We start from the raw sequence: 25,318 nt of genomic DNA, 5'->3' as shown, positions 1-25,318 counted from the left end.
CTCTGGGTTACTGTCCATGTCGAGTTTGCACATTCTCCCCGTGTCTGCGTGGGTTTTGCCCCCCAACCATAAGATGTGCAGGTTAGGTGGATTGACCACGTTAAATTGCCCCTTAATTGGAGAAAATGAATTTGGTACTCTAAATTTAAAAAAATAAAAATTAAGGGAGATTCTCGGAGCAGGTGGGCTTTGGATGACAATTCAGGAGTATCACAGTCGATTCCAGATTGATTCATAAATGAATTTAATTGCTGCTGGTGGCTGTGTCTCTCGATCAGTTGTCCAAGGCACTGGATTAAATGCTGTAATATAACTACTAAGTTAACCACAATGTCACATTTGCTGAGCAGGGTTTTCTACATCACAATTGTGGCTTCATTTCATAAGCGCACTTTTGATTGCAAAGTACTTGGGGTGTGGGGAGGGGGTGTACTGTGGTAGTGGAAAGGGCTGCAGAAGTTAAAATCCCAAATTTACGTGTATGATTCAAAACTGAACCGTGTTGTCGAGATAATTTGGAGAAATTTGCTTGGACAGACACTGGTTAATGACAGGGCATCAACTTAAGATCAGAATCTAGAGAAGAAAAGGTAGAGTTCAGTGGAAATTGATTCGCACTGAAAGATTTGTGCATGCGGAACGGCCGACCTCAGGCAGCGGTACAATTGGTATCCATACGAGCGTTTAAGAAGAGAATTGGAAGGGACCAGGCAGTGGGACAGATTGTGTGGAGAGCCCTATAAGTGAGTGGTGGCCTCTGTCCTGCTGGTCGATTCAAACGTTTAGTAAACTTGCACAGGATATGGCACAGTGCAGCTCAGTGAGCTCCTTCCTATGATACCAATTTGTGCCTCAACATCACTTACAATAAGGCGCACCAGCAAGATCAGGACTCTGCAACTGTCTGCACCCCTCTCAGAACTGCTCCTCCAATTCTGACCGATTGCAAATTCCGTATGTGCATCAAGCTTACAGTTGCCTGGAAACGTGAGCACACTTATCTAGGCTGACATTTCTGCTGACAGTGCTGAGGGAGTGCTGCACCGTCGCAGGGTCAGTGCTGAGGGAGCACTGCACTGTGGGAAGCTAAGGGAGCACTTCACTGTGGGGAGCTGAGGGAGCACTGCACTGTGGGTGAGAGAGGGCTGAGGTGCGCTGCATGGTGGGAGGGTGGATTCTGGTAGCGTGCGCGGCAGGTGGGTGCTGAGGGAGCACGCACTGGGAGGGTGAGGGCTGAGGGCGCGCCGCACTGTAGGAGGGTGGGTGTGGAGAGGGCGGTTCACTGTGGGAGGGTGAGGGCTGAGGGAGCGCCGCACTGTGGCAAGGCGAGGGATGAGGGTGTGCCGCACTCGGGGAGGGTTGGTACGGAGAGGGCAATGGCGCTCTGTTGGAGCCAACTGTAGTCCCTATCTCGCACCTCCAGCCCTTTCAATCTTTCCTCTCTCTCTAACTTCTTCCAACCCCGACACCCTCCCTATCCCTGTAACCTCCTCCAGCCCCTATATCCCTCCCTATCTCTGTAATGTCCTCCAACCCCTACAACCCTCCGAGATCTCTGCACTCCTCCAATTTCAGCCTCTCAAATTTTGCTGATTCCCATTGCTTCACCATTGGTGGCTGTGCCTTCAGCTGCCTGGAGCCCGATCCTCTGCTAAACCTTTCCTCTCCCTCTATCTGCAGATTCTTTAAGCCTTCCCTCTTTGACCACCTGTTCTGAATATATCTTGATGTGATTTGGGGTCAGATTGTATTGTGTCCCCTGTGAAGTTGCTTGCAATGTTTTATTCTGTTATTGGTGCTGTATAAATGTGAGAAATTGTCCTGAGGCTTTGCCTATTATCGATAAGGTGGAATTCTTTGTGCTCCGGCACTGTGTTAATTGTTGTTTAATTGCGTGCTCTATATTTTTTATTCCCAGAACTTTTCCCAATTCAGATGGAAGGTGTGAAACTCATCGTCAACAAAGGTTTGAGCAATCACTTCCAGGTCAGTCTACCCAAGCGGTGCATCATGGTGTTTGTAATGGGAAGAAAGCCATGACGGGAGTGCTGAATCCACGGGGCAGGTTTCTGAAGGGGTAGGGGGTCAGCAGATAGAACAAATAACAATACAGCACAGGAACAGGCCCTTCGGCCTTCTAAGCCTGTAGCGGTCATGATACCAACCTTTGCCAAAACCCTCAGCACTTCCTTATGCCGTATCCCTCTATACCCATCCTATCCATGTGGTTGTCAAGATGCATTTTGAATGCCATTAATATCTCTGCTTCTACAACCTCCCCTGGCAGCGCATTCCAGGCACTCAACACCCTCTGCGTTAAAAAACCTGCCTCGCACATCTCCTCTAAACTTTGCCACTCATAGAATCCTCATAGATTCATCCAGCAGCGAAGGGGGCCATTCCGCCTATGATTCCTGTGCCGTATCTTTGAACGATCTCTCCAATTAGTCCCCACTCCCCCCGCTCTTCCCCCATATTCCTGCAAATTTTCCCCGTTCAGGTATTTCTCTAATTTCCCCCCCCCCTTTTTGAAAGTTCCGATTGAATCTGCTTTCACCGCCCTTTTAGATTACAACAACTCGCTGCGTAAAACTAAAATTCTCGTCCTCCCCGCGTCAGGTTCTTTGACCAATTCTCTTCAATCTGTCTCCCTCTGGTTACTGAGCCTCCTGCCACTGGAAATGCTTTCTCCTTATTTACTCTGTCCAAACACCCCTCAATACTTTGAGCATCTGGATGAAATCTGCCCATTAAAATTCGCTGCTGTAAGGAGAACAATCCCAGCTTCTCCCAGGCTCTCCGAATTAACTGAAGCCTCCCAACTATGGGAACATTGAAGTAAATCTCCTCCGCACCCCCTGCGAGGCCTCGACATGCTTCCGATAGTGTGCGCTGACCATAGTGTGCGCTGACCATAGTGTGCGCTGACCATAGTGTGCGCTGACCATAGTGTGCGCTGACCATAGTGTGCGCTGACCACAGTGTGCGCTGGCCACAGTGTGCGCTGGCCACAGTGTGCGCTGGCCACAGTGTGCGCTGGCCACAGTGTGCGCTGGCCACAGTGTGCGCTGGCCACAGTGTGCGCTGGCCACAGTGTGCGCTGGCCACAGTGTGCGCTGGCCACAGTGTGCGCTGGCCACAGTGTGCGCTGGCCACAGTGTGCGCTGGCCACAGTGTGCGCTGGCCACAGTGTGCGCTGGCCACAGTGTGCGCTGGCCACAGTGTGCGCTGGCCACAGTGTGCGCTGGCCACAGTGTGCGCTGACCACGCTGACCAGAATTGGACAGGATCCTCCAGCTGAGGCCTCAACAATATTCTTTCCATGTTTGCAATAATTCGGTCTAATGTAAATTCTATTTTTCACATTTGTATGTTAAATCTTCCAACCTGGAGAGATTTGAACACCCATTTGTCCTTCTCCAATGTAAGAGGCATCTTTATATCAAGCCATTGCATGTTCGGAAACCTCAACACCTCCAAACTGAATTGTCTCTCGAAGTATGTGGTCATTGTTACAGGAAACAAGCTGCCAGTTTGTTCACTATCTCCCACACACACAGTGAAATAATAATCAGCATATCTGTCGGGATGGGTTGGTTGATAGGGTCAGCACCACTGAAAACTCTGCTTTTCCAGAAAAGAGTGGTCGTGGTATCGTTTCTATCTGTCCGAGAGGTAATACAGGTCCTCTGTCTGACACATCATCTGAAACATGATCTAACTGACAGTGCAGCGCTCCCTCAGCACTGAGCCTCTGACGGCGCCGCGCTCCCTCGGCACTGAGCCTCTGACCGCACCGCGCTCCTTCGGCACTGAGCCTCTGACCGCACCGCGCTCCCTCAGCACTGAGCCTCTGACGGCGCCGCGCTCCCTCAGCACTGAGCCTCTGACGGCGCCACGCTCCCTCAGCGCGGAGCCTCTGACGGCGCCGCGCTCCCTCGGCACGGAGACCCTGACGGCGCCGCGCTCCCTCAGCACTGAGCCTCTGACGGCGCCGCGCTCCCTCAGCACTGAGCCTCTGACGGCGCCGCGCTCCCTCAGCACTGAGCCTCTGACGGCGCCGCGCTCCCTCAGCACTGAGCCTCTGACGGCGCCGCGCTCCCTCGGCACGGAGCCTCTGACGGCGCCGCGCTCCCTCAGCACTGAGCCTCTGACGGCGCCGCGCTCCCTCGGCACGGAGACCCTGACGGCGCCGCGCTCCCTCAGCACTGAGACCCTGACGGCGCCGCGCTCCCTCAGCACTGAGCCTCTGACGGCGCCGCGCTCCCTCAGCACTGAGCCTCTGACGGCGCCGCGCTCCCTCAGCACTGAGCCTCTGACGGCGCCGCGCTCCCTCAGCAGTGAGCCTCTGACGGCGCCGCGCTCCCTCAGCAGTGAGCCTCTGACGGCGCCGCGCTCCCTCAGCAGTGAGCCTCTGACAGCGCTGCGCTCCCTCGGCACCGAGCCTCTGGCCGCGCTCCCTCGGCACGGAGCCTCTAACGGCGCCGCGCTCCCTCGGCACGGAGCCTCTGACGGCACCGCGCTCCCTCGGCACCGCGCTCCCTCGGCACGGAGCCTCTGACGGCGCCGCGCTCCCTCAGCACGGAGCCTCTGACGGCGCCGCGCTCCCTCGGCACGGAGACCCTGACGGCCCCGCGCTCCCTCGGCACGGAGCCTCTGACGGCGCCGCGCTCCCTCAGCACGGAGCCTCTGACGGCGCCGCGCTCCCTCAGCACGGAGCCTCTGACGGCGCCGCGCTCCCTCAGCACGGAGCCTCTGACGGCGCCGCGCTCCCTCAGCACTGAGACCCTGACGGCGCCGCGCTCCTTCGGCACTGAGCCTCTGACCGCACCGCGCTCCCTCAGCACTGAGCCTCTGACGGCGCCGCGCTCCCTCAGCACTGAGCCTCTGACAGCGCCGCGCTCCCTCAGCACGGAGCCTCTGACGGCGCCGCGCTCCCTCAGCACTGAGCCTCTGACCGCACCGCGCTCCTTCGGCACTGAGCCTCTGACCGCACCGCGCTCCCTCAGCACTGAGCCTCTGACGGCGCCGCGCTCCCTCAGCACTGAGCCTCTGACGGCGCCGCGCTCCCTCGGCACGGAGACCCTGACGGCGCCGCGCTCCCTCGGCACGGAGCCTCTGACGGCGCCGCGCTCCCTCAGCACTGAGACCCTGACGGCGCCGCGCTCCTTCGGCACGGAGCCTCTGACCGCACCGCGCTCCCTCAGCACTGAGCCTCTGACGGTGCCGCGCTCCCTCGGCACTGAGCCTCTGACGGCGCCGTGCTCCCTCAGCACTGAGCCTCTGACGGCGCCGCGCTCCCTCGGCACGGAGACCCTGACGGTGCCGCGCTCCCTCGGCACGGAGCCTCTGTCGGCGCCGCGCTCTTTCGGCACTGAACCTCTGACAGCGCCGCGCCCCTTCGGCACTGAGCCTCTGACCGCACCGCGCTCCCTCAGCACTGCCCTTCGACTTTATTCTGGGGTAATTCACTTTTGAGTGGTGTCTGAAATCACTGACTGAGGACTTGAGTGGAATTTACTGAGTCATGTGTAGCAGGGGAACTCCTAAAGCAACAAACTCTCTTTACGCCATGAACACATAGTGATGTGTTTTACCTGTTGCTACGTGTTTTCAGTGTCATCACTTTAATTTAAGTGAGAATATCCTTCTCTCTCCTGGTATAGGTTAATCACACCGTTTCCCTCAGCACCTTAACAGAATCCAGCTATCACTTTGGCGCAACCTATGTCGGCACGAAGCAGCTCAGTCCCACAGAGGTAAGAGCAACTCTCTCTCAAAATAGAAGAAAATTGATTCTGACAACATTATTTATATATATATAAGAGCCCAATCATCTAGCCATGTTGATTCATTTCGAGAATACCAGGTATCAGGGAATGAGTTACAGACTGGAATCTAAACCAGGTGTTCTGTGTGGTTTATATACAGAATAACAGATACCCAGGAGTGAGTTACAGACTGGAATCTAATCGAGGGGTTCGGGGTGGTTTATATATAGAACAGATACACTGGAGTGAGTTACAGACTGTAATCTAATCGAGTGGTTCGTGGTGGTTTATATATAAAATAACAGATACCCAGGAATGAGTTACAGACTGGAATCTAATCAAGGCGTTCGGCTAGTTTATATATAGAATAACAGATAACTGGGAGTGAGTTATAGACTGGAATCTAATCGAAGGGTTCAGGGCAGTTTACAAATAGAATAACAGATTCCCGGCAGTGAGTTATAGACAGGAATCTAATCGACGGGTTCTGGGTGGTTTACATATAGAATAACAGATAGAGACTGGAATTGAATCGAGGGGTTCTGGGTAGTTTATATATAGAATACTAGATACTTTGGAGTGTTACAGACTGGAATCTAATCAAGGGGTTCAGGGTTGTTTATATGTAGAATAATAGACACCAGGAGTGAGTTACAGACTGGAATCTAATCGGGAGCTTCGGGGTGGCTTCGATATAGAACAATAGATACCCGGGACTGTGTTACAGACTAGAATCTGATTCAGGGTTGTTTTTGTATGGAATAACTGGTATCAGGGAGTGAGTAACCAACTGGAATCTAGTCAAGGGGTATTGTGGTGGTTTATACATAGAATATGGCTTATAAATAGAATAAAGAATAACAGATACCCGGGAGTAAATTACAGACTGGAATCTAATTGAGAGGTGCGGTGTGGTTTATATAGAGTATAACAGATACCCGGGAGTGAGTTACAGACTGGAATCTAATTGAGAGGTGCGGTGTGGTTTATATAGAGAACAACAGATACCCAGGAGTGAGTTACAGACCGGAATCTAATTGAGAAGTGCGGTGTGGTTTATATAGAGAATAACAGATACCCGGGAGTAAATTACAGACTGGAATGTAATTCAGAGATGCGGTGTAGTTTATATGGAGAATAACAGATACCCAGGAGTGAAGTACCGACTGAAATCTAATCAAGGCGTTTTGGGGTCGTTTATATGTAGAATAAAAGATACCTGGGAGTGAGCCCCAGACTGGAATCTAATCGAGGGGTTCAGGGTGGTCTACATATAGAATAACGGAAACCCGGGAGTGAATTTCAGACTGGAATCTAAACCAGGCTTTCTGGGTCGTTCATATAATTTTTTTAAAATTCATTTGCGGAATGTGGGTGTCACTGGTTAGGTCAGCATTTATTGCCCATCCTTCGTTGACCTTCAGAAGGTGGTGGTGAACCTTCTTGAACCGCTGCAGTCCTTCGGATGTAGGTACACCCACTCTACTGTTAGGGAGGGAGTTCCAGAATGTTGCCCCAGTGACAGTGAAGGAACGGTGAACATATTTCCAAGTCAGGGTGGTGAGTGACTTGGAGGGGAACCTCCAGGTGGTGGGGTTCCCAGGTATCTGCTGCTCTTGTCCTTCTAGATCAGGGGTGGGCAAACTTTTCTGTGCAAGGGCCACATTCAGAAATTCACAATTCACAAAGGGCCGCATAGTATATTAAGTAAAATAATTACTTCACCCGGTTATGATTCTGGGCACCTCATATAGAACATAGAACAGTACAGCACAGAACAGGCCCTTCGGCCCTCGACGTTGTGCCGAGCAATGATCACCCTACTCAAGTCAACGTATCCACCCTATACCAGTAAGTAACCCAACAGCTCCCCCCCCCCCCCCATTAACCTTAAAAAAAAATTAAAAAATTAAAAAAAATTTTTTTTTTTTTTTAAATGACTTGGTGGGCCGCAGAAATACCTTTGGCGGGCCGCATGCGGCCCGCGGGCCGTAGTTTGCCCACCCCTGTTCTAGATGGTAGTGGTCGTGGGTTGGAAGGTGCTGCCTAAGGAACCTTGGTGAGTTACTGCAGTGCATCGTGCAGATGGTACACATGGCTGCCACTGTTTGTCGGTGGTGGAGGGTTTGAATGTTCATGGAAGGGTGAGCAGTCAAGTGGGCTGCTTTGTCCTGGATGGTGTTAAGCATCTTGAGTGTTCTTGGAGCTGCACTCATCCAGGCAAGTGGAGAGTATTCCATTACACTCATGACGTGTACCTTGTAGGTGGTTGACAATCTTTGGGGGGGGTCAGGAAGTGAGTTACTCACCATAGAATTCCTAGTCTTTGACCTTCCCTGGAAGCCACAGTATTAATGTGGCTAATCCAGTCCTATTTCTGATCAGTGCTTAAAAGCAAATTACTGCGGATGCTGGAATCTGAAACAAAAGAGAAAATGCTGGAAAATCTCAGCAAGTCTGGCAGCATCTGTAGGGAGAGAAAAGAGCTAACGTTTAGAGTCCGATGACTCTTTGTCAAAGCCTTTTACATTTTCGAAGCACCATTTTGGAAAGTGGCATCATCGGAACAAATGCGACGGAGGCGAAGGAGTTGAGAGAAAGGGATGGAATCCTTACAGGGTGTAGGGTGTGAAGAGCTGTAGTCCAGATAGCTGTGGGAGTCAGTGGGCTTGTAGTGGATATTAGTGGATAGTCTATTGCCGGAAATGGAGACAGAAAGATTAGGGAAGGGAAGTGTCTGAGATGGGCCAGGTGAAAGTGATGGAGGGGTGGAAACTTGAAGCGAAGTTGATGAATTTTTCCAGGTCCGGGCGAGAGCACCAAAGTAGTAATCAATGTAAAGAAGTTGTGGCGGGGGCCCGGATAGGCCTGGAACAAGGAATGTTCCATATACCCCATAAAAAGGCAAGCGTAGCTAGGACCCATGCGGATACCCATTGCTCCACCTTTGATTTGGAGAAAGTGCGATGAGTTAAAGGAGAAGTTGTTGAGAGATAGAACGAGTTCAGCCGGGTGGAGGACAGCAGTAGTGGATGGGAATTGTCCAGGTCTCTTTTCGAAAAAGAAGCGAAGAGTTCTCAGGCCATCCTGGTGTGGGATGGAGGTGTTGAGGGATTGCGCATCCATGGTGAATAGAATGCGGTTAGGGCCTGCGAACTGGAAGCTGTCACTATCACGCAGTGCATCAGAGGAATCCCGGATGTAGGTAGGGAGGGAATGGACCAGAGGGGTGAGGATGGAGTCGAGATCAGAGGAAATAAGTTCGGTGGGGCAAGAGCACGCTGACACAATGGGCCTGCCGGGACAGTCCTTTTTGCGGATTTTGGGAGGTAGGTAAAAGCGGGCTGTCCGGGGATGGGAGACTGAGGTTGGAAGCCGTAGGGGGAAGGCATCCGGTGGAAATTAGGTCACTAACGGTGTTGGAGATAATGGCTTGATGTTCAGTGGACTGGTCATGGTCCAGGGGGAGGTAAGAAGAAGTATCTGAGAGTTGGCGCTCCGCCTCTGCGAGATAGATGTCAGTTGCGCCAGACGACAACAGCACCCCCTTTGTCGGCAGGTTTGATGACAAAGTTGGGGTTAGACCTGACGGAGTGAAGAGCAGAAAGTTCGGAAAGAGAGAGGTTGGAATGGGTGAGGTGGGCAGAAAAATTAAGACGGCCAATGTCCCGTCAACTGGCTTTGACAAAGAGTCATCAAACTCAAAACGGTATCTCTTTTCTCTCCCTACAGATGCTACCAGACTTGCTGAGATTTTCCAGCATTTTCTCTTTTGTTTCTGATCAGTGGTAACCCCCATGTTGATTGTGGGGGATTCAGCGACGGTAATGCCATCGAATGTCAAGGGACGATGGTTAGATCCTCTCTTGTAGGAGATGGTCACTGCCTGGCACTTGTGTGGCGCAAATGTATCTTGCCACTTGTCAGCCCAAGCCTGGATATTGTCCAGGTCTTGCTGCATTTGGATATGGACTACTTCATTATCTTAGGAGTTGCGAATGGTGCTGAACATTGTAGAGTCACCTGCAAACATCCCCATTTCTGACCACCTGATGGAAGGGAGGTCAATGATGAAGCAGCTGAAAATGATTGGGCCGAGGACACCACCCTCGAGGAACTCCTGCAGTGATTTCCTGAAGCAGAGATGATTGACCTCCAACCGCCACAACCATCTTCCTTTGTGCCAGGTATGACTCCAAGCAGCAGAGAGTTTTCCCTTGGATTCCCATTGACTCCAGTTTAGCTAGGGTTCCTTGAGGCCATACTCGGTCAAATGCTGCTTTGATGTCAAGGGCAGTCACTCTCACCTCACCTCTGGCATTCAGCTCTTTTGTCCATGTTTGATCCAAGGCTGTAATGAGGTCAGGAACTGAGTGACCCTGGCGGATCCCACATTGAGTGCCTGTGAGTAGGTTATTGCTGGGTGAGTGCCACTTGATAGCACTGTTGATGACTTCTTCCATCACTTTGCTGCTGATGGTGTGTAGACTGATGGGCCGTTACTTGGCTGGGTTGGATTTGTCTCGTTTCTTGTGTACAGGACATACCTGGGCAATTTTCCACATTGCTGGGTAGATGCCAGTGTTGTAGCTGTACTGGAACAGCTTGGCTAGGGGTGTGGCAACTTCTGGAGCACAAGTCTTCAGTACTATTGCCGGAATATTGTCATAACCCATAGCCTTTGCAGCATCCAGTGCCTTCAGCCATTTTTTTATATTACGTGGAGTGAATCATTTTATTAAAAAATATTTTTATTGAAATTTTTTACAGACAATGTAACAACAAACAATAACAAGCAACAATAACACAACATAATAAGTATAACACCCCCAAGACCTTAGCAACACATGTATCGCACCCCCCCAAACCCAGTAAACAACAAGAGAACTTAAAAATAAATTAAAATTAAATAAACATAGTCAACGCCCCCCTCCCCCCCGGGTTGCTGCTGCTGCTGACCCAGTACCCTATCGCTGAGCCAGAAAGTCGATGAAAGGTTGCCACCGCCTAAAGAACCCTTGTACCGATCCTCTCAGGGCGAATTTGACCTCCTCCAGCTTAATAGGGGCTGGTTTAGCTCACAGGGGCTGGTTGAGCTCACTCAGCCAAATCGCTGGCTTTTAAAGCAGACCAAGCAGGCCAGCAGCAAGGTTCGATTCCCGTACCAGCCTCCCCGGACAGGCGCCGGAATGTGGCGACTAGGGGCTTTTCACAGTAACTTCATTGAAGCCTACTCGTGACAATAAGCGATTTTCATTTTCATTTCATTTCATTTCATAATAAATCCCGCCATGTCATTGATCCAGGTCTCCACGCTTGGGGGTCTCGCATCCTTCCACTGTAGCAAGATCCTCCGCTGGGCTACTAGGGACGCAAAGGCCAAAACACCGGCCTCTCTCGCCTCCTGTACTCCCGGCTCCACCGCAACCCCAAAAATCGCGAGTCCCCAGCCTGGCTTGACCCTGGATCCTACCACCCTCAACACTGTCCTCGCCACCCCCTTCCAGAACTCCTCCAGTGCCGGGCATGCCCAGAACATATGGGCATGGTTCGCTGGACTCCCCGAACACCTGACACACCTGTCTTCGCCCCCAAAGAACCTACTCATCCTAGACCCGGACATGTGGGCCCGGTGCAGCACCTTGAATTGGATGAGGCTAAGCCGCGCACATGAGGAAGAGTTAACCCTCTCCAGGGCATCAGCCCATGTCCCATCTTTGATCTGTTCCCCCAGTTCCCCCTCCCACTTAGCCTTTAGCTCCTCTACCGACGCCTCCTCCACCTCCTGCATTACCTTGTAGATATCAGATATCTTCCCATCCCCGACCCAGACCCCCGAAAGCACCCTGTCACTCACCCCCCTCGCGGGAAGCAAAGGGAATCCCTCCACCTGCCGCCTAGCAAACGCCTTTACCTGCAGGTACCTGAACATGTTCCCCGAGGGGAGCTCAAATTTCTCCTCCAACTCCCCCAGGCTCGCAAACCTCCCATCAATGAACAGGTTCCTCAGCTGCCTGATGCCCGCTCTGCCAACCCTGGAACCCCCCACCAATGTTCCCCGGGGCGAACCGATGGTTCCCCCTTAGCGGAGCCTCCATAGAGCCCCCCACTTCCCCCCCATGTCGCCTCCACGGCCCCCAAATCTTGAGGGTAGCCGCCACCACCGGACTCGTGGTATACCTCGTAGGAGGGAGCGGCAACGGCGCCGTTACCAGGGCCCCCAGGCTTGTGCCTCCACAGGACGCCATCTCCAACCTTTTCCATGCTGCCCCCTCCCCCTCCACGACCCACTTGCGCACCGTCGACACATTGGCCGCCCAATAATACCCCGAGAGATTGGGTAGCGCCAGCCCCCCACCATCTCTACCCCGCTCCAAGAAGACCCTCTTCACCCTCGGGGTCCCATGCGCCCAAACAAAGCTCATGATGCTGCTAGTCACCCTCCTAAAAAAGGCCCTAGGGATAAAGATGGGCAAACACTGAAAAAGGAACAAGAACCTCGGGAGCACCGTCATTTTGACGGACTGCGCTCTACCCGCCAGCGATAGCGGCACCATGTCCCACCTTTTAAATTCCTCCTCCATCTGCTCCACAAGCCTGGTAAAATTAAGCTTGTGGAGAGTCCCCCAACTCCTGGCCACCTGCACCCCCAGGTACCTAAAACTCTTCACTGCCCTCTTAAACGGGAGCCTCCCAATTCCTCCCTCCTGATCACCCGGGTGCACTACAAATACCGCGCTATTGCCCAGATTCAGCTCATAGCCCGAGAAGCTGCCAAACTCAGCCAACAGCTCCATCACCCCCGGCATTCCCCCCTCTGGGTCTGCCACATATAGCAGCAGGTCGTCCGCATACAGCGATACCCGATGTTCCTCCCCATCCCGCCCCAGACCCCTCCACCTCCCCGACTCCCTCAACGCCAAAGCCAGAGGTTCAATCGCCAGTGCAAAAAGCAAGGGGGACAGGGGGCACCCCTGCCTGGTCCCACGGTAGAGCCTGAAGTACTCTGATCTCCTTCCATTAGTGACTATACTCGCCATCGGGGCCTCATAAAGCAGCCTCACCCATTTGATGAACCCCTCCCCAAATCCAAACCGCTCCATCACCTCCCACAGGTACCCCCACTCAACTCTATCAAACACCTTCTCTGCATCTAGCGCCACCACTATCTCCGCCTCCCCCTCCACCGCCGGCATCATAATAATATTTAACAATCTCCACACATTCGTTTTAAGCTGTCTTACCTTGACAAACCCTGTCTGATCCTCGTGTATCACCCCTGGCACACAGTCCTCTATCCTGGTGGCCAGGATCTTCGGCAGCAACTTAGCATCCACATTGAGGAGCGAGATAGGCCTGTATGATCCACACTGCAGGGGGTCCTTATCCCGCTTCAGGATCAAAGAAATCAGCGCCCATGACATCGTCGGGGGCAAAGCCCCCCCTCCCATGCTTCATTGAAGGCTCGCACCAACAGGGGGCCCACCAGGTCCGCATACTTTTTATAAAATTCCACCAGGAACCCATCCGGCCCCGGGGCCTTACCTGACTGCATTTGTCCAATCCCCCCGACTAGCTCCTCCAACTCAATCGGCGCCCCCAGCCCCTCCACCAGCTCCTCTTGCACCTTTGGGAAACGTAGCCTGTTCATGAAGCTCTCCACACACACACACACACACACACACACACACACACACACACAACCGGTGGCTCCGACCGGTACAGTCCCTCGTAAAAGTCCCAAAGACCCCGTTCACCTCTGCCCCCTTCCGCACCACATTCCCACCCTTATCCATCACTCCACCAATTTCCCTAGCCGCATCTCTCCTGCGGAGCTGATGCGCCAGCATCCTGCTCGCCTTCTCCCCATACTCATAAACCGCGCCTTGCGCCTTCCTCCACTGTGTCTCCGCCTTTCTGGTGGTCAGCAAGTCGAACTTGGCCTGCAAGCTACGCCGTTCCCCCAGCAATCCCTCCTCCGGGGCCTCCGCGTACCTCCTATCCACATCCAGGAGCTCCCCCACCAGTCTCTCCCTCTCCCTCCTTTCCCTATGGGCCTGGATGGAAATCAGCTCCCCCCGGGTCACTGCCTTCAGAGCCTCCCAAACCATACCCACCCGAACCTCCCCCGTGTCGTTGGTCTCAAGATACCCCTCAATACTTCCCCGGACCCTCCTACACACCACCTCATCAGCCAGCAACCCCACGTCCAGACGCCACAGCGGGCGCTGGTCCCGCGCCTCCCCATCTCCAGTTCGACCCAGTGCGGAGCATGGTCTGAAATTGCTATGGCCGAATACTCGGCATCCTGCACCTTCGGGATCAATCCCCTGCTCAGGACGAACAAATCTATTCAGGAGTAAACCCTATTCACATGGGAGAAAAAGGAGTACTCCCGCGCCCTCGGCCTCCCAAACCTCCAGGGATCCACCCCTCCCATCTGGCCCATCAACCCCCTCAGCACCTTGGCCGCCGCCGGCCTCCTATCCGTCCTTGAACTGGACCGGTCCAGTGGGGGATCCAGCACCGTGTTAAAATCTCCCCCCATGATCAGGCCCCCTGCCTCCAGGTCCGGAATGCGGCCCAACATACGCCTCATAAAGCCAGCATCATCCCAATTCGGGGCATATACATTAACCAGCACCACCTTCTCTCCCTGCAGCCTACCCTTCACCATAATATATCTGCCCTCCTTGTCCACCACCACCTCAGACGCCTCGAACGCCACCCTCTTTCCCATCAGAATTGCCACCGCCCGGTTCTTCGCATCTAATCCTGAGTGGAAAACCTGCCCCACCCACCCCTTCCTCAGACGAGGAACCTGGTCCGCCACCTTCAAGTGGGTCTCCTGGAATATAGCCATGTCCGCCTTCAACCCCTTCAGATGAGAAAATACCCGAGCCCGCTTAACCGTTCAGCCCCCTCACGTTCCAGGTGATCAGCCGGATCAGAGGGCACCCCGCCCCCCTCCCCCGCTGACTAGCCATAGCTTATCGACTGCTCGCCCCAGGCCAGCACACCCCGCCCGACCCGTTCCCCATGACGATACCGCCTCTCCTCTACCCCCCCGGCCCACATCAGGTCATTCCAGCAGCAACCCGGTACCCCCCCCCCCCCCCCCCCCCCCCCCCCCCCCCCCCCCCCCCCCCCGGCTAGGACCCCTCCTCGCCGCGACGCACCCTCCATGGTACTTCCGTGAGTCAGCTGACTTCTGCTGACCCCGGCAACTCCCGCCAAAACCCGGCCCCTCCCGACATGGGGTCATCCCCCCCTCCTGCCACACCTCCTTGGCACCGCTTCAGCGTGGGAAAAAACCAGTAGAGGCCACGCCCCCACCGCCAGCTCCACCCCTCCTGCCCCGCAGCGCGGGAAACCAGAGGAAAGCCCGTGCTTTCGCACTGCCCCACCCAACCCTTCTGACGCAGCTCCCGAACTCCAGCTCCACCCCAGCCCCGTACAGAAGAAAAAACAAACCCCCAACATTCCCCACATAACACAAAACCATACCCAACAGAACCACCCGGAAACAGAGCAAGAACCAGCATAAAAAACACATACCTAAATTACAAAAACTTCAACAGGAACAACTGTAGTACACAGGGCCCCGCAGCCCCCAGACCCTAGTTCGAGTCCAGCTTCTCCGCCTGTACAAAGGCCCACGCCTCCTCCGGGGATTCGAAGTAGTAGTGCCGGTCCTTATATGTTACCCACAGACGCGCAGGCTGCTGCATTCCAAATTTGACCTGCTTGGCATGCAGCACCGCCTTCGTCCGGTTAAACCCGGCCCGCCGCTTAGCCACCTCCGCACTCCAGTCCTGGTAGATTTGCACTACCGAGTTCTCCCACTTGCTGCTCCTCTCCTTCTTGGCCCAGCGCAGCACACACTCCCGGTCACTGAACCGATGGAACCGCACCAGCACCACCTGCGGGGGTTCATTTGTCTTGGGCCTCCTGGCCAGCACTCTGTGGGCTCCCTCAAGCTCCAGGGGCAAATGGAAGGACCCCGCCCCCATCAACGAATTCAGCATTGTGGCCACATAGGACGGAAGATCCGACCCCTCCGCCAGGCCCAGGATCCTCAAATTCTTTTGCCTCGTGCAAAAGTCCAGCTCCTCCAAGCGGTCTTGCCATTTTTTGTGAAGTGCCTCGTGCATCTCCATCTTTCCCACGAGGACCACGGCCTCCTCCTCCCGATCAGCGGCCTGCTGCTGCAACTCCTGAATGGCCGCCCCCTGGGCTGTCTGGGTCTCAAGCAGCTTGTTTGTAGTTGCATTCAGGGAGTCCAGCAACTCAGCCTTCAGCTCCGCAAAACAGCGCAGAAGAGCAGCTTGCTGCTCCTGCGCCCACTTCCACCAATCCTCGGGTGCTCCGCCGCCTGCCATTTTGTCCTCCTTCCCCCGCTTTTTCTGGGGAGCTGCTGCAGCCTTTTCCTTTGCCCCACTTCCGGTGCGCACCATAAATTTCGGGGAATGTTCCTCCAAACACCTTCCCCCACCGGGAATCGTCGAGACAGCGCCGTTTGGGGCCCTAAAACAGGGCCGAAAGTCCTTTGGTAGCGGGAGCTGCCGAACGTGCAGTTTAGCTCCGCATCACCGCAACTGGAAGTCACGTGGAATGAATCATATTGGCTGAAGACTAACATCTGCGATGCTGGGGACCTCCGGAGGAGACCGAGATGGATCATCCACTCGGCACGTCTGGCTGAAGATTGTTGCGACTCCCTCAGCCTTGTTTTTTGCACATAAGTGTGTTGCTGTATTTATTTATCTCGGTGAACAGCAAGCCTTTCTCTTACATCGATCAAATGACCACACAAGCAGTTAGTTAGCTCAAAATATGGTTTATTTACATACACAAGAGTTATCTCAACATGCAAACACAATATCTACTAGGAGTTAAACTACACCTATCAGCTACATTAACCTATACTTAACTTCAGGGCGACCGGCACTGTGCAAATGGATAAAGGCCTTTATCTGGATTTCACTTGGCTGGTTCGAAGAAAGTGGCTCTGTCTCTGCTGGGCTCATCCGTCAGGTAGCGATCGTTAGTCTTGAACTTAGCTGGCTGTTCCTGCTACAATAGGGTTGGCACATGCCGGATCCAAAAGAGACAGAACACATGGCTGTGTTCTCTTTTATCCCTCTGGGATTTCGCGCTATTTGGGGCGGTCCTTATAGTTGGTCCCAATAGTTCGACCGGGCTTGGATTACTCTCTTCGATTTTGGCCAATAAAGGGGCGGGTGCCTTGGTGGCTGGGCGTGTCCTTAGCGGTCATTGACCTTGGCAGTTGTGCTTTCTGAGTAAGGGGAGTGGCGCCGATCAGTCTGTGGCTGTACCGGTTGCTTGATTTGAATTCTATTGTTCTGGGGAAATGGGCCATTAAAATATAAACGAGCGGGGGTTTCGATCAGGTCTGGTTACCTGTGTTTTAGGTACACATAGGCTGTTATCTGTCTGAGTCCTGGGTTGGCCACAATTCCCATGATCCTTTGCAGGTGGCCACCTTAGATGGCTACAAGTGCTAGGCTCCTCCATCAGTGAGGATGGGGATATTTGTGGCGCCTCCTCCTCCAATGAGTAGCTTAATTGTTAATGCCGTTTTTTGTGATGTAGTGGTTAGCAGTGTGGTTTCGCAGCGCATCGGACCTGGGTTTGATTCCCTGCTTGGGTCACTGCCATTGAGGAGTCTGCACATTCTCCTTGTGCCTGTGTTGGTTTCCTTCGGATGCTCCGGTTTGCTCCCATGAGTCCCGAAAGATGTGCTAGTTAGGTGAATTGGGCATTCAGAATTCGCCCTGTGTACCTGAACAGGCCCCATAGTGTGGCGACCAGGAAATTTCTCAGTAACTTAATTGCAGTGCTAATGTAAGTCGTCTTGTGGCACTAGTAAAGCTTATAAGAGGAGTAAATTACAGACTGGAATCTGATGGAGGCGTTCGGGGTGGTTTATATATAGAATAACAAATATCCAGCAGTGAGTTACAGACTGGAATCTGATCGAGGGGCTCGGGGGGGGGGGGGGGGGGGGTTTACATATTCAATAACAGATTCCTCCGAGTGAGTTACAGACTAGAATCTAACTAAGAAGTTCAGGAGAGTGAGCTGCTATCACTGATAACCAGGAGTGAGTTACAGATTGGAATCTAATTGAGGGGCTTGGGATGGTTTATATATAGAATAACAGATGTCCAGGAGTGAGTTACAGGCTGGAATCTAATAGAGATTCACTAGAGAGAACTACGACAACAGATATCTTGTGTTTTATTTTGCAGGCATTTCCCGTGTTAGTAGGAGACATGGATAACACGGGCAGTTTGAACGCACAGCTCATTCACCAACTAACAAACAAAGTTAGGTCGAAAATGGTGTTACAGGTGAGTGCATTGGGACTGCCTGGCAACAGACCTTAGGTGCATGTGAGAAGTCTGATTGGAGTGGAAGGCTGGGCCAGAGGGATTGAGGTCTACTGCTTTCATTAGGATGCTCTCAAATCTGCTGCTGGTGGCCATGTATTGGCTGACTGTGGCTATAAACATCAAATTTCAAACCTTTGTGGAGGCATTGGATGGGATCTTTTACCTGTATCTTAACCTATTCTGTACCTGTCCTACGAGTGTTTGATCACAGTGTAGAGGGGGCTTTACTCTGTATCTAACCCCATGCTGTACCTGTCCTGTGAGTGTTTGATGGGACAGTGTAGAGGGAGCTTTACTCTGTATCTAACCCCATGCTGTACCTGTCCTGGGAGTGTTTGATGGGACAGGGTAGAGGGGCCTTTACTCTGTATCTAACCCCATGCTGTACCTGTCCGTTTTCTCCAGACGCAACAGTCAAAGTTTATAAACTGGCAGGTGGACTCAGAGTATCGGGGCGATGACTTCACCGCGACATTGACACTGGGAAACCCTGATTTTCTCCTGGGATCGGGTAAGAAAAGAATCCCATTTCTGGAGCACTATTTACCACCCGTGGTGTCCCAAATCAGGAGGAGGCCCATCCAATCCCCTCAAGCAACTTACACAAGAACAGGGGGAGGCCCATTCAGCGCCTCCCCGCTCACCCTGTTACACAGCAAAATAAGAAATTCCACGCCCATTCCTCCCCCAAGCCTGTTACACAGGATCAGGAGGCCTATTCGGCCTTCCACTCACGAGATAGAGCCACCACAACAAACACCATGTCCCAGTGTTACACAGGCACAGGCCATCTCCCTCCAGTACTGTCCCCCAGTGTTACCCAGCGACAGACTCGTCCACGCCAGCACCATGTCCCAGTGTTAAACAGCGACAGACCGTCCCCACCAGCACCGGGTCCCAGTGTTACACAGCGACAGACCTGTCCCCACCAGCGCCGTGTCCCAGTGTTACTCAGCGACATACCCACCAGCACAGTGTCCCAGTGTTACACAGTACAGACCCGTCCCCACCAGCTCCGTGTTGCAGTGTTCCACAGCGAGAGACCTGTCCCCACCATCACCATGTCCCAGTGTTACACAGCGACAGACCTGTCCCCACCAGCACCCTGTCCCAGTGTTACACAGCGAGACCTGTCCCCACCAGCACCATGTCCCACTGTTACACAGCAACAGGCGCATCCTGACCAGCACCGTGTCCCAGTGTTACACAGCGACAGACCTGTCCCCACCAGCACCATGTCCCAGTGTTACACAGCGGGAGACCTGTCCCCACCAGCACCGTGTCCCAGTGTTACACAGCAACAGACCTGTTGACACCAGCATCACGTCCAGTGTTACACAGCGACACACCTGTCCCCACCAGCAGCATGTGCCAGTGTTACACAGCGACAGACCTGTTGACACCAGCACCGTGTCCCAGTGTTACACAGCGACAAGACTGGTCCCCACCAGCACCATATCCCAGTGTAACACAGCGACAGACTCGCCACCACCAGCACCATGTCCCAGTGTTACACAGCGTCAGACCTGTCCCCACCAGCATCTTGTCCCAGTGTTACACAGCGACAGACCCGTCCCAATCAGCGCCGTGTCCCAGTGTCACACAGCGACAGACCATCCCCACTTGCACCGTGTCCCAGTGTTACACAGCGACTGACCTGTCCCCTCCAGCACCATGTCCCAGGGTTACACAGCGACAGACCCGTCCCAATCAGCGCCGTGTCCCAGTGTTACACAGCGACTGACCTGTCCCCTCCAGCACCGTGTCCCAGTGTTACACAGCGACTGACCTGTCCCCTCCAGCACCATGTTCCAGTGTTACACAGCGACAGACTCGCCTCCACCAGCACCATGTTCCAGTGTTACACAGTGACAGACCCGTCCCAATCAGCGCAGTGTCCCAGTGTTACACAGCGACTAACCTGTCCCCTCCAGCACCTTGTCCCAGTGTCACACAGCAACAGACCATCCCCACTTGCACCGTGTTCCAGTGTTACAGTGACAGACCCGTCCCCACCAGCACGTGTCCCAGTGTCACACAGCAACAGACCTGTCTCCACCAGCACCTTGTCCCAGTGTTATACAGCAACAGACACGTCCCCACCAGCGCCGTGTCCCAATGTTACACAGCGACAGACCTGTCCCCACCAGCGCCGTGTCCCAGTATTACTCAGCGACTTCCCCACCAGCACATTGTCCCAGTGTTACACAGTACAGACCCGTCCCCACAAGATCCGTGTTGCAGTGTTACACAGCGACAGACCTGTCCCCACCAGCACCATGTTCCAGTGTTACACAGCGACAGACCTGTCCCCACCAGCACCATGTCCCACTGTTACACAGCAGCAGACGCATCCTGACCAGCACCGTGTCCCAGGGTTTCACAGCGACAGACTCGTCCCCACCAGCACCGGGTCCCAGTCTTAAACAGCAACAGACACGCCTCCACCAGCACCGTGTCCTAGTGCTACACAGCGACAGACCTGTCCCAACCAGCACCTTGTCCCAGTGTTACACAGTGACAGACTCGCCTCCACCAGCACCGTGTCCTAGTGCTACACAGCGTCAGACCTGTCCCCACCAGCACAGTGTCCCAGTGTTACACAGCGACAGACCTGCCTCCACCAGCACCTTGTCCCAGTGTTACACAACGACAGACCTGTCTCCACCAGCACCTTGTCCCAGTGTTACACAGCAACAGACACGTCCCCACCACCTCTGTGTTCCAGTGGTACAGAGCGACAGATATCCCCCCCGTGCCTACCAGCACCGTGTCCAGTGTTGCACAGCGACAGACTCACCCCGACCAGCACCGTGTCCCAGTGTGACACAGCGACAGACCAGCCCCTGCCAGCACCATGTCCCAGTGTTACAGAGACAGACTCGTCCCCACCAGCACCGTGTCCCAGTGTTACACAGCGACAGATTTGTCCCCACCAGCACAGTGTCCCAGTGTGACACAGCGACAGACCCGCCCCGCCAGCACCGTGTCCCAGTGTTACACAGCGACAGATTTGTCCCCACCAGCACCGTGTCCCAGTGTGACACAGCGACAGACCCGCCCCTGCCAGCACCGTGTCCCAGTGTTACACAGCGACAGATTTGTCCCCACCAGCACACTGTCCCAGTGTTACACAGACACGTCCCCACCAGCACCATGTCCCAGTGTTACACAGCGACAGACAGTCCCCACCAGCACAGTGTCCCAGTGTTACACAGCGACAGACGCGTCCCCACCAGCACCATGTCCCAGTGTTACACAGCGACACACCTGTCCCCACCAGCAGCATGTGCCAGTGTTACACAGCGACAGACCTGTTGACACCAGCACCGTGTCCCAGTGTTACACAGCGACAAGACTGGTCCCCACCAGCACCATATCCCAGTGTAACACAGCGACAGACTCGCCACCACCAGCACCATGTCCCAGTGTTACACAGCGTCAGACCTGTCCCCACCAGCATAGTGTTCCAGTGTTACACAGTGACAGACCCGTCCCAATCAGCGCCGTGTCCCAGTGTTACACAGCGACTGACCTGTCCCCTCCAGCACCGTGTCCCAGTGTTACACAGCGACTGACCTGTCCCCTCCAGCACCATGTTCCAGTGTTACACAGCGACAGACTCGCCTCCACCAGCACCATGTTCCAGTGTTACACAGTGACAGACCCGTCCCAATCAGCGCAGTGTCCCAGCGACTAACCTGTCCCCTCCAGCACCTTGTCCCAGTGTCACACAGCAACAGACACGTCCCCACCAGCGCCGTGTCCCAGTGTTACACAGCAACAGACCATCCCCACTTGCACCGTGTTCCAGTGTTACAGTGACAGACCCGTCCCCACCAGCACGTGTCCCAGTGTCACACAGCAACAGACCTGTCTCCACCAGCACCTTGTCCCAGTGTTATACAGCAACAGACACGTCCCCACCAGCGCCGTGTCCCAATGTTACACAGCGACAGACCTGTCCCCACCAGCGCCGTGTCCCAGTATTACTCAGCGACTTCCCCACCAGCACATTGTCCCAGTGTTACACAGTACAGACCCATCCCCACAAGATCCGTGTTGCAGTGTTACACAGCGACAGACCTGTCCCCACCAGCACCATGTTCCAGTGTTACACAGCGACAGACCTGTCCCCACCAGCACCATGTCCCACTGTTACACAGCGAAAGACCTGTCCCCACCACTCTGTGTTTCTGTTTTCCAGTGGTACAGAGCGACAGAATAACCCCCCCCCCCCCCCCCCCCCCCCCCCCGTGCCTACCAGCACCGTGTCCAGTGTTACACAGCGACAGACTCACCCCTACCAGCACCGTGTCCCAGTGTTACACAGCGACAGACTCACCCCTACCAGCACCGTGTCCCAGTGTTACACAGCGACAGGCCCGTCCCTACCAGCACCGTGTCCCAGTGTTACACAGCGACAGGCCCGTCCCCACCAGCACCGTGTCCCAGTGTTACACAGCGACAGGCCCGTCCCCACCAGCACCGTGACCCAGTTTGACACAGCGACAGACTCGTCCCCACCAGCACCTTGTCCCAGTGTTACACAGCGACAGACCTGTCTCCACCAGCACCTTGTCCCAGTGTTACACAGCAACAGACACGTCCCCACCACCTCTGTGTTTCTGTGTTCCAGTGGTACAGAGCGACAGATACCCCCCCCCCTCGTGCCTACCAGCACCGTGTCCAGAGTCACACAGCGACAGACCGTGTCCCAGTGTTACACAGCGACAGACTCTCCTCCACCAGCCCCGTGTCCCAGTGTTACGCAGCGACAGACTCGTCCCCACCAGCACAGTGTCCCAGTGTTACACAGACACGTCCCCACCAGCGCCGTGTCAGTGTGACACAGCGACAGACCCGTTCACGCCAGCACCGGGTCCCAGTGTTACACAGCGACGGACTCGTCCCCACCAGCACAGTGTCCCAGTGTTACACAGCGACAGGCTTATCCCCACCAGCACCATGTCCCAGTGTGACACAGCGACAGACCGTGTCCCAGTGTTACACAGCGACAGACTCTCCTCCACCAGCGCCGTGTCACAGTGTGACACAGCGACAGACCCGTTCACGCCAGCACCGGGTCCCAGTGTTACACAGCGACGGACTCGTCCCCACCAGCACAGTGTCCCAGTGTTACACAGACACGTCCCCACCAGCACCGTATCCCAGTGTACACAGCGACAGACTCTCCTCCACCAGCACCGTGTCCCAGTGTTATACAGCGACAGGCCCGTCCCTACCAGCACAGTGTCCCTGTGTTACACAGCGACAGACACACCCCCAACAGCACTGTGTCTCAGTGTTACACAGCGACAGACCTGTCTCCACCAGCACCGTGTTCCAGTGTGACACAGTGACAGACGTGTCTCCACCAACGCCGTGTCCCAGTGTTACACAGCGACTGACCCATCCCCTCCAGCGCCTTGTCCCAGTGTCACACTGCGCAGACCCGTCCCCACCAGCAGTGTTACACAGCGACAGACCCATCCCCACCAGCACTGCTTCCCAGTGTTACATAGCGACAGACACACCCCCACCAGCACAGTGTCCCCGTGTTTCATAGCGACAGACACACCCCCACCAGCACAGTGTCCCCGTGTTACATAGCGACGGACACTCCCCCACCAGCACCGTGTCCCCGTGTTACACAGCGACAGACCTGTTCCCACCAGCAGTGTCCCAGTGTTACACAGCGACAGACATTCCCCCACCAGCACAGTGTCCCCGTGTTACATAGCGACGGACACTCCCCCACCAGCACAGTGTCCCCGTGTTACATAGCGACCGACACACCCCCACCAGCACAGTGTCCCCGTGTTACATAGCGACAGACACACCCCCACCAGCACAGTGTCCCAGTGTTACACAGAAACGTCCCCACCAGCACCGCGTCCCAGTGTTACGCAGCGACAGACTCGCCTCCACCAGCACCGTGTCCCAGTGTTACACAGCGACAGACACATCCCTACCAGCACCGTGTCCCAGTGTTACACAGCGACAGACCCCACCCCACCAGCACCGGGTCCCAGTGTTACACAGCGACAGACGCACCCCCAACAGCACCGTGTCCCAGTGTGACACAGCGACAGACCCGTCCCTACCAGCACCGTGTCCCAGTGTTACACAGCGACAGGCCCGTCCCCACCAGCACCATGTCCCAGTGTTACACATCGACAGACTCGTCCCCGCCAGCACCGTGTCCCAGTGTTATACAGCGACAGGCCCGTCCCTACCAGCACAGTGTCCCTGTGTTACACAGCGACAGACCCCACCCCACCAGCACCATGTCCCAGTGTTACACAGCGACAGACAGTCCCCACCAGCACAGTGTCCCAGTGTTGCACAGCGACAGACCTGTCCCCACCAGCACCATGTCCCAGTGTGACACAGCGACAGACCGTCCCCACCTGCACCATGTCCCAGTGTGACACAGCGGCAGACACACCCCTGACCAGCACCATGTCCGTGTTAAACAGCGACAGACCTGTCCCCACTAGCGCCTTGTCCGAGTGTTACACAGCGACAGACCCGTCCCCGCCAGCACCGTGTCCCAGTGTTACACAGCGACAGACACACCCCCAACAGCACTGTGTCCCAGTGTTAGACAGCGACAGACACACCCCCAACAGCACTGTGTCCCAGTGTTATACAGTACAGACCTGTCTCCACCAGCACCGTGTTCCAGTGTGACACAGTGACAGACGCGTCTCCACCAACGCCGTGTCCCAGTGTCACACACCGACTGACCCATCCCCTCCAGCGCCTTGTCCCAGTGTCACACTGCGCAGACCCGTCCCCACCAGCAGTGTTACACGGCGACAGACCCATCCCCACCAGCACTATGTCCCAGTGTTACACAGCGACAGACTCACCCCCACCAGCACAGTGTCCCTGTGTTACATAGCGACGGACACTCCCCCACCAGCACCGTGTCCCCGTGTTACATAGCGACAGACACACCCCCACCAGCACAGTGTCCCCGTGTTACATAGCGACAGACACTCCCCCACCAGCACCGTGTCCCCGTGTTACACAGCGACAGACCTGTCCCCACCAGCACCGTGTCCCAGTGTTACACAGACACGTCCCCACCAGCACCGTGTCCCAGTGTTACACAGCGAC

General features: G+C 54.8%; 1 protein-coding gene across 1 annotated transcript in view; it reads left to right on the top strand.

The window, feature by feature from the left end:
• The window catches only part of LOC119974471 (mitochondrial import receptor subunit TOM40 homolog), a 44,243-nt gene that overhangs the window by 2,989 nt on the left and 15,936 nt on the right, over nt 1–25,318 (top strand). Inside the window, 4 exon segments of the mRNA XM_038813386.1 lie at nt 1,919–1,986; nt 5,667–5,759; nt 18,047–18,148; nt 18,596–18,701. Of these exon segments, the coding sequence (XP_038669314.1) occupies nt 1,919–1,986; nt 5,667–5,759; nt 18,047–18,148; nt 18,596–18,701 (369 nt within the window).

This window comes from Scyliorhinus canicula, chromosome 12, assembly GCF_902713615.1.
Source record: "Scyliorhinus canicula chromosome 12, sScyCan1.1, whole genome shotgun sequence".
Classification (NCBI taxonomy): domain Eukaryota; kingdom Metazoa; phylum Chordata; class Chondrichthyes; order Carcharhiniformes; family Scyliorhinidae; genus Scyliorhinus; species Scyliorhinus canicula.
Note: the sequence above shows the minus strand (reverse complement) of the source record. Positions and strands in the feature narration are given on the sequence as shown.